The sequence below is a fragment of the Dunckerocampus dactyliophorus genome, chromosome 10 (assembly GCF_027744805.1).
Source record: "Dunckerocampus dactyliophorus isolate RoL2022-P2 chromosome 10, RoL_Ddac_1.1, whole genome shotgun sequence".
In the NCBI taxonomy this organism is placed as follows: Eukaryota; Metazoa; Chordata; class Actinopteri; order Syngnathiformes; family Syngnathidae; genus Dunckerocampus; species Dunckerocampus dactyliophorus.
The window spans coordinates 17787331-17801756 of NC_072828.1; the positions used below are offsets into that span (position 1 = coordinate 17787331).

General features: G+C 38.9%; 2 protein-coding genes across 4 annotated transcripts in view; one reads left to right on the plus strand and one right to left on the minus strand.

The window, feature by feature from the left end:
- On the minus strand, positions 1–10994 carry LOC129188830 (dual specificity protein phosphatase 22-B-like). Of its 3 annotated transcripts, XM_054789867.1 has the most exons (9): positions 9431–10994; positions 9292–9305; positions 7178–7200; positions 7060–7093; positions 6069–6151; positions 4410–4459; positions 2915–2989; positions 2653–2824; positions 1–939 (listed from the first exon to the last, which is right to left on the minus strand). In XM_054789867.1, exons 3-9 carry the CDS (start codon positions 7196–7198, stop codon positions 793–795), a joined length of 582 nt encoding a protein of 193 aa, XP_054645842.1. In that variant the 5' UTR covers positions 7199–7200; positions 9292–9305; positions 9431–10994; the 3' UTR covers positions 1–792. The 3 variants fall into 3 exon arrangements, with proteins under 3 accessions (XP_054645842.1, XP_054645840.1, XP_054645841.1); XM_054789865.1 differs by having other exon boundaries at positions 9292–10993; XM_054789866.1 differs by lacking the exons at positions 9292–9305; positions 9431–10994 and having other exon boundaries at positions 7178–9266.
- Positions 10716–14426, plus strand: part of bphl (biphenyl hydrolase like) — a 13388-nt gene continuing 9677 nt past the window's right edge. The window contains exons 1-5 of the mRNA XM_054789863.1: positions 10716–10847; positions 13316–13419; positions 13535–13701; positions 13815–13968; positions 14081–14212. Coding sequence (XP_054645838.1) covers positions 10777–10847; positions 13316–13419; positions 13535–13701; positions 13815–13968; positions 14081–14212 — 628 coding nt within the window. The 5' untranslated portion in view covers positions 10716–10776. The remainder of the gene's footprint in view (positions 10848–13315; positions 13420–13534; positions 13702–13814; positions 13969–14080; positions 14213–14426) is intronic.

Here is a 14426-nt window from a genome sequence, read left to right on the forward strand (position 1 = left end):
TACACAGTAGATATTTACATTATTTTTTTCATCAAAGACCTTTTTTAAGACAACTTTCTTCCCCAAACAATTGCATTTGTTCTCCAATAAATTCAGTAAACAACCTGGCAAAAATAAAATACTGCGCTGAAGATGAAGTTATATAGCTTTACATAATTAATTTAAGAAAATGCTCATATTTTGAGCACACAACATGACGGGGAGGACATGCTTCAAAATTGACATTTACTCTGCACACTTTATATATTACAAAGAAACTCATATACACACGCAGTTTTTTTCTTCCCTTGGTTTTATGCTTGACTGCCCTTGCGTGTTGTTTTGACAGTTAGGACCAAGAAGACGTCTTGTCATGGGACTGACGGTGTGGAAAAGAAATCCCCGCAATTATTGCAATGCCTGTACGATATGACAAAGTATAAGTTCTGTCAATCTAATCTATCCAACCACCAATAGTAATGATCTCAAGCGTAGTGTAGTACGCTCATGGTCAGGGTTTATTCTTCTGGACACGCTTAACAAGTTACATTTAAAAAAACATCACTTGACCAAACCTGCACAAATGATGATATCCGAAAAGGAGTAGGAAGAAGCTAGAAGAAAGACTCATCTAACTCCCATGAGCTTACTTGCAATACTGGACAACATCTGATTCACTCCTTTGTTATGGTCCTATTGCTCTGTTCCCAAGAGGGCATACACCCGATGTGTAGTGGTAACAATGACAAACATTTTGAGAAACGTGGATGAAAACGGCCCACGGTTCAACTTCAACGGAGGACTTTGTGACTTTCACGATCCGCTTGTGGCCAGAGCTTTTGTAATGCTGGTTGGGAAGTCACTGCTTCTGCCTTCAGATCTGCGCATTAAGAGTTTTCCAACTTCCTCTTGATCATGGAGTGAGGGTTTCCCATAATGTGTCTTCCACCAGGTCTGGTACTAGAAGGGCCGAGTAAAAAGATGTGAGTTACTGTGTGTTAAAATGTAATAAAGATACAGTGTATATATGATAAAGATAAAGATATACACTCCTGATCAAAATCTTCAGACCAGTTGAAAAATTGCTAGAATTTGCATTTTGCACGTTTGGCTCTTAATGAGGTTTTAAGTAGAGATACAATATGCAAAAGCAAGAAGGGGGGGTGAGACAAAAAACATTTAGCACTTGTAATTTAACCCCCAAAAAAACTGAAATAGTGTCAAACAGAACATGACAAATAGGTTGTTAAATAGGTTTTCACCTGATGAAAAGTTTAAGACCACAGGCTATAAAAGCCAAAATCTGCACAAAATTTTTATTTTCTGTCAGGCGTTCACACTGTCATGCCCTCCTGATGGCTAAAGTTAAGAAGCTTTCTCTTTTTGAATGTGGTCGGATTGTCGAGCTGCATTTATAAGAGGTGTCCGATATTGGCTGTTTTGCTGAAAAACGATATTGTCCAACTCTCAATTTCCGATTGCGATATCAACCGATACAAATATGTAACATCGCATATCTTTTTCTTGAGTAAAATTGTTGTAAAGTAACAATACTCTTAAAATGACTACAGCTGTTTTGTTGGCTACTCTACCCATCTCTGAGTAGAAAATTAATATATTACAAATTTTATATAAGAATCCATTTGTGTTTCTTGTGCCTTGACTTATTTTTTTTTCTTTATTTTTAGAAAGATTTAATTTATTTGTAGTAAAAGGGGTATCGTTTAAAATACATGACTTTGCTGATTATTATTTTGATAATATTATGATTGATAATTTTCATGTTCTTATTTTTTTATTTTATATTTTTATTTTATTGCATTAAAAGTACTACATTAAAAACAATATCACAATGTGTGAATTACTACTGGGTGGGATCAATAAAGTTGTTATCTTAGCCATCTGAGAAAATCAAACCATTTTTTTTTTTTTGGTGCCTGTTTCCCAAGTATATTTGTGCGTGTGTGAATGTGTAAATGAGAGGTATTAACTTACATTTCTTTGTAGAAAGGCACTTTATTAAGTACATTTACTTGTATTCACTTACAGTGCAGCCTTGCCACATCCAATATCAGCGAAGCGGCGTCTACATATATGGTTTTGACAGCAGCAATCCCTCTTTCCCAGCCTGCTTTGCTGTACTGTTGTTGTAAACAGCCGCTAAGTTACACGTTTTGAGCTCACATAGTTGGTTATTCTGCATTATTCTTTGGTCGTGTCTCGTCTGTTGTTATCTACCTATTACGTTGATGTGTGATGTTTTTTTTAAATCTCTTTCTTTAAGAAAACACAGTGACTAATACTGGTGTGTGGAATAGCACCTTTTTTTACTCCGCTTTGCTTAAATATAGAGTTACTTTACCCTCACAGACTTTTGAGCAGCACAGTATTAACTTCATGATGCAGGATGTTTAAGAGTGTTGCAAATTTGGGACGTTGGCGCTGAAAGCTCTGTATCGGCTTTTGTTGTAGGGAAAAAAATGATACCGATGTTGGCCGATATAATGTTTTTATGCCAGTATCGGCCCGATAATTAGCAGTGGCCGATAATATCGGACATCCCTAATATACTGTATATATATTACAATCTATCTATCCATCCATCATGTTAACATCATAAAACACATGAACACATGTAATCAAAGCTTGAGAGCCATCAGCATAGTTTCTTACTTGTTTCAGTTCTGTGTTCTCAAACTCCTCCAGCTGACGTAAGAATCCCAGGTTGGGTCCTGCACATGGCCGCGCTGCCCTCACCGCTGCTAGGGACTCTACCCAACCCCGACCTGTCACGGTCATGATGTAGGCCACCACCAGTGTCACACTACGGGACACCCCTGCCACACTGAGACCAAAGAGCGTTCACATGCTGTAGCTGACTGGGATAAATCATTTTTGGTAAGAAGTTGGAACTCTCTTTGCTTCTTGCACTTACCAGTGGACAAGGCAGCCCTCTCCTTTCACTCTGGCTTTGTGAATGAACGTGATGCTGTCTTTGAAGTACTGAATCCTAGCAAAATCATGACATTGACTGACTTCAAATACACTAAATAAATGAGCAGGGATTGCATTCTAATATTTGTCAAGAAAACAAGTCATTTTATTGTATGTCTTGTATATGGACTGTTTCTTTTGAGTTCAGTACATAACTCGGTTTTAAGGTTACGGTTCGGGTAATTTCGATACAGTAAGGAAACAAAATGCACAATATAAAACTTCCTAGCTTTTGTGTGAACAGCTTGAATAATTTTTTTAATGAAACCTAAACAACTGCAAAATGCTGGCAGGTAATTGTGCAATAATTAAAATAATCCAATAAAAGTGTCAATAGTAAATACATAAGTATTAAATAATATTTAATAGTTTACCACAGGTGTGTCCTAACATTTGCCACCATACAGAAAAATTGTAGGTTGTAGAGGGGCCACGTTGATACATTTTGCGCATTAAAGATGCTAAAACCATATAGATATATAGAATAGAATTATTATACATTTGTATACAGTATGTTAGGAGAGCTAAACCAAACATCAACATCTTAGCATGTGTTATAGGTGACACAGCAAATTTGTGGAATATCTAATAGTATCTCATTAATAATGAGATATTTTTATTATTAGACTTTACCGAGATAAAACAAGCTGCGGGTCCTTCAGGTCGCACTTTGGACACCCCTGGTTTACACAGTTTCTTTTTTGGAAAATGCAACGATATGTGCAACAGTAACAGTTTGAACAGTGTTTTTTTTTTAGTGAGTTAAAGCTCCTTATTGCCGGAAGTGCAGCATTAATAGTGGCTCTCTGGCGCCATATTGCTTTCACCTTATCCACTTTGTTCGTTTATGTATTTCACCAGGAAGGCCTAGTGTTCCTAAACAGGAGACTTTAACGACAGAAAAGGGTCTTCGGAATCTAACTTCGCCTTGGCACTATCGCTAGCCATACAGTACGTATACCGTTTCATCCCTGTGTGTGATGGATGATTTCTTCCCATGGATGGATTATTCCCTAATGGCTGTTATGTGTTAGTTTTCAAACATTTTGCAATTAATATTTTACAGCAAATTGATCTTTTAAACCCTGAGCTTAAGAGGGCCATTATGTCTGAAAAAGACATTTGTCTCTGGATCTACATGGTCTACATCAGTGGTTCTCAGCTAGTAGGTCGGGGCTCAAAAGTAGGTCACAGAGCTTTTTTCAGTGGGTCGTGGAGACTGCACACAGTTGCACATATCTGCTAGAGAAAAGCACGCCATAAACACGACAGCGTCTCAGCACTGCATCTCACGTTGTGTTTAAAACAGTCCCTTAAAATATAAGCTATATCAAGAGTTTGATTTGGATCGCCACTTGTCACTGAGGGGTGTTGGTGGGTCCCGCGGCCAGACCAGTTGAGAACCACCGGTCTATATGGACTTATATTGTACTTACAGATTTTGCTTCCTGTGATCAGCTGCAGATATACAAAAATATGTCATGCCCTACAGAAGAGAAAGAAATAGAAAATACTGTAGTTTCTGCAGATCAAATAAAAATTTTGCAAAATTGACCTGACAGGTCATCTGTCAAGAGTCAACAACATCCTGTCAAGGCAGGGGAAGGGGCAGCCCCTGAAACCTTGCCACTCTGACCCTGCTACTCAACACGGTTGTAGTAAGTAATGATAATGATATGTGCCTCAGCGTGTATTTTTTGCACCTGGCAGCTACCGTGCACACACGTGTGTCCCAGAAACTAACTTGTCCCTCAATGGCTTAATGAGGTGGCTAAGAAAGCCCCTGAAGCCCTCTGGGACACACTGAGTTCTGGATGTGGTCCACACAGATTAGCTAAAAGCAAATAACCAATACACACTTGATTTATTACTTTTACATACATTTGCACACTGGTTGTGTCTTTTGGTCAAGCAATGCAAACCATTGTAAAAAAAATACTTTTTCATCTATTTTATCATCGCCATGACCACCGATAAGTAATGCTCTTAAGAAAATATGAACCAAAAAGTACATATTGGTTAAAGTACAAATCCATTTTACAAAAAATGTCAGTCAGTTTGACACGATGAATCTGTATACTGCCCCGTAAACTGATTTCTTAAATTATATTGTCCTCCCTGAGGAGCCACGGCACTTTCCCAGAAGTAAGTCAGTTACTTATGCAAATGAACCACCTCATATGCTCATTTAGGGTGACATTGCTAAAGCAAATCTGAGTCATCATTGCACCACAGTGCTCTAAAGGCCATGTGATATGTAAAGAAGAAGAAAACCGACAATATTTTTCCAATACTTCAAATGGCTGATATAAAATGATTACCGTACTACATAGTACGTCTGGATAGCTGTGGCCACCAGGGAAATACACATGAATGTTCCCTCTCCTCAGGATGACATCATTTCATTCAATCTCCGCAAGATTACGCCTTTAACAGTAAATTCTGTTTTTATTGGTCAATTTCGCAACTCCGTCAACTCAGAAATCAAATGGCCCCAACAGTGCCTATCTTGCTATACTCACATTTTGGATTTCTCATTGAGATTTAGGACTTTAGCCACTGTCTACTGAAGAAAGAGATGTCCCCCCTTGTTATCGCAATGTACAGTATCCACGCAGGTTTCTCACATGCTGACTGTTAACACGTGCTAATTGTTAGCATTTCCGTTTTGAAAGTAAAGGCCAAAAGCCACCAAGTCGGCCTCAAATACAGGGCCAGAGGTTAGCAACAGGTAGCAGGCCCATTTAAAGTTGTTTTAGCTGCTTTTGGATCAATATCCCAATACTTTGTTCTAGATAAGTGAAACCACTGCACGTCTTTGCTACCATAATATCATAATCACAACCATATAAATAATACTTTATACATACACATACAAGAATGAATATATATACATTGTAAGTGTGTATAATTTAAAACAAAAAATCATACACAAAGAAAACTGTTTTGAAGGGAAGCAAGTCTGATCTCCCCTTTGGAATGAGGCAACACAGACAGGGTGGGAAAAGTGGTGTTGGACGGTGACTATGCACTGACTGCATTGCTGCGTTTGTTACTATGAGTGGGGTGCACAGGCAAGAACAGACACGATTTACCTCTAAGACAGGTGCAGCTGTGTCATGGATGGACAGGATGTGGGTGATGTTGTGCTGCGTCAGCAGATCCCGGTCACGGGCATCTGTGGATTCAAGGGAAACCACAAAATATTTTTTTTTCCTCTTCTAAATTACAAAATGACCTTGCGTCGGGTCAAGCCTAATTATAGCTATTTTTGCCCAACAACAAACACCCTCCCAACATGTCTCCAGAGAAAATATGGCCTGACGGTCAACAGGTTTTTCTCGTTTTGAACCGAAAGAAAAACCGGAAAACCAATGTTTCTAAAGCGTCTCCCTGCTTAGCCTAAAGCAAGAAAGGTAAATGGTTTAATCAAATTTTGCTCTTTAAAAGGAAGCCAAGCCTTAGACAGATGTTTCTTGTTCTCAGGCTTTGCAGTATCCTCATCATACCACCTAAAACCCTGAACCTTCTTCCACTGAAGGTGGGCGGAGTCATCCAAATATCGTTATTTAGTAGTTAAGTCGTTTTTTGTTGTTATGCTGTTCATGCTGTTACATTGTTAATATTGTTATATTTATATATTGCTATATTGTTGACAAACTCAGGGACAAAGACATTGGACACAGGAGGGCTTTGGGGGGAAAATTCCAAAGGATTTGAAGGACAGCCAATAGTAGTTTTTGTTGAAAGTGTAAATGCTGTTTGTTCAGTGAGTTTTAGGGATACTTTACTTTTACCATCAGCCAGCTTTGTTGCATTATTCGCTTTTTGTATGAAGTCATTCATGACATATGCTGGTCTTGGAGTGTTAATTTGTTTTCGACATTTGCCCTATTAAAGGGCTTGTAGTTTCAAATGTCTTTGGTTTTCCTAAAATGAATTCAGTTTAGCTTTTAACTGATGTTCCCTTAGTTACGTGGACATGTGAGTATTGATATTGAGTAATTACCATCGCAACACAGACACAACTCAGCAGCTCCCAGTACTGATTTTAACAGGTTGATAGACAAGAGATACATCACGTACCTTTGACATTTCCAAGATACAGATCTGGAAGAACCTACAGGAAGATAGAAAAATAAGTTGAATGGTGCAAACAGAATCATTAAGAAGAAGAAAGCAGGGAACTGGAACTGGAACTGACCTTATTGATGCCATTACCCATGTCTGCCAAAGGGATTTGAAAAACAATTCAAGTTTAAAATCAAATACAAAAATCTTTTCAAACTTCAGTGCAAATACAGTATCGCTCTAGCCAAGTCCTGTCGACTGTCTGCTAACCAATGTCACGTCTTGTCACGTTCACGGCTCCAATGACGACTTCTTAATGTGACCCATGGGATCATAAATCTTTCTATGTGTCTGCAGCTCACGCCCCTATGTTGATTTGGGATGAGGTAATGTGACCTAAACAGCAAAACTGCTGCTTGGATGTTTATATTTAGACCTTTAGGAGGTCAAGGGACTGATGACAAGCACATGCCAAACAGACAAACATGGTCAGAGAGTAAAGGAGGACATAACTACAAGCTACAAACTAGGTTAAATTAATTGACACTGATGCCTTTTAACTGCTTTGTCTTCATCGCCTCAATTAAACGGGTTAATCAGTCCTGCTCTCGTCTTTGCAGCCGATGATCAGAATACTATAACGTACACCTTAAAAGTACTATAAATCCTCCAATAATGGGAATGATCTACAGTATTTTAAGAATATACAGGAATGTAAAATGATGATTTTAATAGGGTTGTCCAAGTTTCCTTTAACGCCACTCATTTTTTTGACGTGCAATTAATGTGCGCACATCCTGTTTGACCCTCGGCCTGCACTATAGCTTGAGAAAACGCAGCAGTGTTACAGTTAATGTTGAGCCACAACCAGGTACAAATATTGAGCAGAAATGGACAAAGAAAAGGGTATTTTGAATACTAAGTTTAGCGTCAAAGCCCTGGCAGATGGCTCTCTCGACAAGACCAAAGTTATTTGCATCTACTGTTGCTGTGAGTTGAGTGGTCAGCGGAGTACGTCAAGTCTCAAATGCCAATTGCTGTGCTCCGCTGAAGAAACTGAAGAATCTAGAGAATGTGCTGGAAAACTGCAGGTATTTTTTATTGTCATTTATACAGTAGTACCTTAGCATACGAGTGTCTCAACTCACCAGTGTTTTTTAGATACAAGCCATCTCTCGGCTGCAAGTTCAAATTTGGGTTACAAACTACTACTGTAGTTACTGGCAGGCGTAGCCGAAGACAGCTATTTGCGTCCTAATGATGTGACTAAATCCAGTCCTATATGCAAAAGAGCATCTCTAAGCACACAAGACATTAAACTTGAAGGTGAACAAGATGCCAGACACAACCTGGCCAAAATAGCAGAGGTCGAAAGATTGTTCATGGATATCCATCCATCCATTTTCTATACCGCTTCTCCTCTTTAGGGTTGCGGGGGCATGCTGGAGCCTATCCCAGGATAATGGTCCGCAAATACCTTTTGATTATATTACGGACATCCGACTCAGGATGTGTGGTAAGGTCAAAGTTCATGTCAGAAGTGACATGCTCCTTGTCAGCACGTTGTTGACAGACTTTCAGCTGCTCTGGAAGTCAAAGCAAGAACCAGCTTGATAATCTGGCACAATGATAACGAAGGGACCTGAGGTCAAAAGTCCTTGTCACCGTTCTGTCTGATTTTGTCACTCATCTTCACATTGTTACTTTGAGCAGCAAATCGTACCGTGTACCAAGTCATACAGCTCGTACAGTAACCCCATCTCAGTACAATTAATCACCTAACGTTGATTCACATTGCAAGTGTGCTCACCGTAAGTGTGCTTTGTGACTTTGCTGAAGAATTTTCCCTCTGCGTTGATTATGACTAATTCAATTAGTCAATGCATTTACAGAAAATTAGGCTCTGTGGTCGCATTTATATAGTGTATCCTTAAAGTCTAAACAAAAAAATGTATAGACATTTTTTTAATTAATACATGTTTTCAAATTTAATACATATACTATAAAGAAATAGTGATACCTCAGGTTTTCGTTATTAATCCGCTCGAAACGGTCCATGAAAAACTCTATAATATATAATTATTATATAATAATAATGTAAATCAAGTGACCCCGTTCCAGACACCCAAAAACGTTAACACAAAACATTTTGTAGTGAATAGTTATAGTTTTACATGCAGAAAACATTGTGAAATACATATAGAGGAGGAATGAAATGGATAGATGAACATTTAACATTACTTTTACCTTTAGTGAAGATTCTTGTTGGCAAAGACGCCGATGAGTGGAGAGGGAGGAGGGGAAGGGAGAGCCACGGCACACCACCTTAGTGTTTTGCTACGACTTCTTTCTTGAGTTTAATACTCGCAACTTTCTTTGGTCTTACCGTGGATTATTTTGCAGCCGTACTCATTAAAAAAAAAAAAAAAAAGCAGAGCACTGTGGTGTAACTGTGTTGTTGGTTAGCAAAGAACTACAGAGTCAACCAATGATGACATCATAGAAGGGCATCGGTGCTGGGGGAGAAAGACTTCCGGGTGGGAGTTGAGAGCAGACTAACAGGCGATAAACACACATTACAAACAGTGTTTTCATAACACGACATGATGCATCATCAATGCATGGGATTCTTTATTTGGACACTTGATTCCCGCGAATGATACAGCACAGGGCAAATGGAGTAGTTTGTGTAACATTCTCATTTGACTTTGCCCAATGAATGTGCCTTATAGGACACCGTAGTATTGTGTCAACTACAGTAAGTACAGTATAAAAATTTGGTGTTGGGGGAGTGATCCAAGACAGCTAAATACACAGGCAATGCTATCAACGTACCAAAGGGTATAATAGAATATATTGTACAATAACCGAGACAGTGTACGAGAACAGAGGCAAAATTTTGGCAAAAATTATAATCCAAAACAGAATCATATGAAAACCGGGGCTTGAATTTATGAGCTTGATATGAGCAAATAACACGCATAATACATAGATATATAATAATGGAATATGTTTAACCTAATGCTGTCCCTTAAGACAACAGAGAAGTTGCAATCCTCACCTTCAACATTGTATTGGTAGAATATGGAGGGACTTGATTTGCATTTCATTAGAATTGTTCATAGATTTAATGTTGTCTAAGATTGTTTCAATTCATTTTTTTTCCAGTAAATGCTACTACATCTTCCACCCGGATATTTTTAGCCCTGCTAGCGTGTTGTATTTGTTTTGTGTTCCTGTGTGTGGTTCAGTGTGTCAGGCACGCTGTCGCTGACAGGCAAGAGAAGAGTGGAGGCGTTTACAAAAAGCAAAAGCAGCCTTAGTGATGATATGAAAATGAAAACATCTTCATCATAGCCTAACTTTATTACCTCTGCCAACCCTGGATCCCATATCTCCATTGTACTTAGAAGAACAATGGGGATATTTTGAACCCTATTTGAGGACACAAATAAGGGGATATGATGAATTTAACTCGGACAATGTTGGATAGACAGTAAACTTATTTTGCTACGCAAATGTTTCCGCAATTATTTAAAATGTTGTTGTCATTTAAAACGACAAAAATAAATAGTTTTAAAATCTAGCCAACCGTTTTTACCTGCACATTGTGTGTGCCAAGTTGCCAACTTGTGTACTTTCACTTTAAATGCTAACGTCGAAGGTCCACAGTACAATCCCACTGTTTGACTTCCTTCAATACTTAAACTAGCAGAGCAGAGTAAGAGCACGATGGCGACGTTCTTACGTGGAGGCCGTCTGTTTAACATTTGGAGAACGGCGACAGCGATGCAGTCCTCCTGGTAACGTGTTGATCTTCTACTGCAAACCTAGTCTATTTAAATACCCCGAATTTGTTATAATATTGGATTTATGTGCTGGAATGAGGTGCTAATCGAGGAGAAGCTTGTCGCTGCATGTTCACGAGAGATGTGCGAGTCATGAACGAGTCGTTAAAAATTCGCGAATCTTTTGTTGAATCGGGACTGACGGGTGCTCCTCTCTTTTAACTCGTTTTCTTACTCTTGTTACCGCTTGCTAAATTAGAAAGGGTAACGTGTCATTAATTGTGCAAATGTTACTTCAACTGCATTTTTATAAATTGTATAAATAAGTGCTGGAATTGAGACAGCCACAGTGTGCACAGTAAAACGACGGATGCCCGGGGGCCATTTTTTGGTTTTAGTGGCACTCTGCATTTTTTTTTTTTTTACTTTTTTTTAACTCTGCATATTTTATACAGTAATCCCTTGTTTTTGGTGATAAGTGAATTATGACTTCTAATTACTAATTTTTTTAACAATATTAGAGCCCTCTAGATATGAAATAACACCCCTATAGTCACCTTTATACTCATACTACCCAATATAGTAGATATAGTCAGAGAAAATAAGACATAAGTAAGACGTGCGGACAGGAAGTGACGTAGGGATTCAGAGTTGAGTTTTCAAGATGGAGTACGTTTTAGCTGGAGTACGGCCACAACAGTAGCCTGTGTTGTTATTATGATGATTATGATGACTATTATTATAATGTTATTATTGTGCCTGTGAGATAAATAATTATAAAATAATAAAAGCCTGTCGTTGGCGATCAAGTCTGGTGCATGTTAGTAGTTATTATTGTGTTATTATTATTATTCTTGTGCCTGTTGTGAGATAATTAAAACCTGCAATAAAAGACTGGTGCTTGTCTCACCGAACAATTACGGACACCTAGTGACCAACTGTGAATGTAAAATTACATTCACAATTTGAACCGTATTCTCAATGGCTTATAAGGTCGTTCCTCGTTTAGCGCGGTTAAGTGGTTTCAGACCTGGCCACGATAAGTGAATTTCCACACAGTTTGATCCAGTATTAATGAATGGAATTATTAGTTAGAGGATCGAAAACCTGTTTGTGACCTTCTTTACTTTACTTACTTTACTCTTTACTAGAGCCCTTTACTCTACTCCTATAGTCACCTTTACAATTGTATTACCCAATACATGTAGTAGCATTGACAGGGTACTTCCTGGTGGGTGTTGTCTCATCGCTGTAACAATACTGACACCTAGAGACCAGTGTAAAATACTACTTTACTGCCTCTATTTGTGGTTAAGGAGCCTCACGATGCACTTTGCTTATTAACAAGCAGAGAGCACAGTGAACATTCACACAGGGCCTGCTGTCGGCCACTCTCTACCATGCTAACCTGCTGCTAGCACTAAGCTAACAGCCAACTCTAGCTAGCTGACGTCACACGTCACTTCCGAGGGACCGCTTCTTACAGTAAAGGCGCGCACATCAAGTCACAGATGCTGTATTACACTTCATATCACGTCTTTTTAATGTCTTTTGTCTTATATATGCTTTAAAATGCTTAATGTAGGCCATGAATACATACAATTGATTTTTTTACTAATAGACCAAATTCACCACGAAACAGCGATCATTTCTTAATTTTTCAAAGACAGCGATAGAGTGAGGCCGTGATGTTCGAAAAAACGTGAGAGTGAAGTGACAAAATTCGAACCGTATATTATGTATTACAATAATTTACTTGTACCAATAACACAAAGCTAATATGTCGATGCTTTGTTCAGATATCTTAGTACAGTCGTCCCTCATTTATCGCGGTTAATTGGTTCCACACCCAATCGCAATAAGTACATTTCCGCTAAAATGGAATATCTTTGTAGTTAGCATAAAAAACCTGTTTATGACTTTCTAAATACAATTTTTACCATTATTAGAGCCCTGTAGACATGAAATAACACCCCTATAGTCACCATGCCTCTCCTATTATTCACACCACATTGCCCAACTGTAATGCGCTGACTACGGGATCACTGCAGGGACACAAGAGACGGCCGCCACTTTAAACATAGCATGCTGTCGAGCTAACTAGTTAGCCTTCAATTTGTTTATCCTCAACTTCAGAGAGGGTTTCAAGTGGAGTGGGGAAGGACAAAGTAAGAAGCTAAAAACTCACCACTTCCACATGGAATGGGAGATCTTTTTCATCTTTCTTTGGCATGTCATATCAGACATGCCATGGCTGACTACATGCAGTGTTAAGGTAATGTAATATAATGTCATGTCTCATGTCATGTCCTTCAATATTTTTGACTAATAATAGGCCATATTCAGCCACGGATCAGTGATTATTGATCATTTTTGAAAAAACAGGATAGAGTGAGGGAGCGTTATTGAAACCGTGATGTAGCGAGGGACGACTATAAATTGCCCTACGCTGGATTGGTTTTAGTATTTCTATTTTTTTGCAGCTCCTCACTGACATCTGGCAGGCAGAATGTTAATGGAGTGGATCTTTACTATGAGAAGACAGGCACAGGGAAACATGCAGTGCTGTTGCTTCCTGGTGCTCTGGGTACATACAACATTACATCGACAGTACATGCTAACGGAGAGTCAAGATTCCAGATGTAGGAATAGTGTAAATAGGGTCTGTCTCATATTCATAGTATTTTTATTTTTTACACCAGGAAGCGCTAAAACAGATTTTCAACCCCAGCTTAAGTCTTTAAACAAGGAGCTGTTTACTGTAGTGGGCTGGGATCCTCGTGGTTATGGACGATCACGACCTCCAAACAGAGACTTCCCACCGGACTTCTTTGAAAGGGATGCCAAGGACGCAGTCGATTTGATGAAGGTGAAAGACATGAATGAAAAGAGCATGTAAAAAAATGTAATTAAATTAAACTACTGGAGCTAAACTGCTACTATATCAGTATAGCTCACTAATGCGTGGTGTTTCTATTTTAGACATTGGGGTTTGTCAAGTTCTCTTTGCTGGGGTGGAGTGATGGCGGAATCACAGCCCTAATTGCTGCTGCTATGAACCCCACATTAATCAACAAGATGGTCGTATGGGGAGCCAATGCTTTTGTATCACAACAAGACCTTGACATTTACAATGGTGAATTCACTGTACATTTTACTTTTCAACTTGTTTTGATTAATCTATCAACAGGCATGTTTTGTCACATTGTCTTGCATTTGTGTGCCTGTGGCTCCATGCGACCGCCAAGCGATCCGTGATGTGTCCAGATGGAGTGCAAAGATGAGGCAGCCTATGGAGGAGATGTATGGAGCAGAAGTCTTTGCTAAAACATGGGTGGCCTGGGTGGATAGGATTGCCCAGTTTGCCCAAAGGCCAAAAGGTAAGGATTTTGTGTCACCACCATCAGTGAGTGAAGGCACGATCATAAGGGTGATCCTGGAAGCACAAGGGTCACCCTCCTCAGCATATTGTTTTGTCTTCATCAAAACTCGTAAAGTGGTTGTCAGTTTTTGATTTACCATTGTACATTTATTTAGCAGTGTGATTGATTGAGGCAAAAGGTACAACTCCAATCTCGGCCAAAAAAAGCATTT

What these genes read in the sequence shown, in the direction of transcription:
- LOC129188830 (XM_054789867.1), bottom strand. Translation starts at nt 7,198, where the DNA reads ATGGGTAATGGCATCAATAAG. An exon ending in GTATCTTGGAAATGTCAAAG is followed by an intron (nt 6,152 to 7,059) that starts GTACGTGATGTA and finishes TTGAATCCACAG; the next exon opens with ATGCCCGTGACCGGGATCTG. An exon ending in CAGCTGCACCTGTCTTAGAG is followed by an intron (nt 4,460 to 6,068) that starts GTAAATCGTGTC and finishes TCTCTTCTGTAG; the next exon opens with GGCATGACATATTTTTGTAT.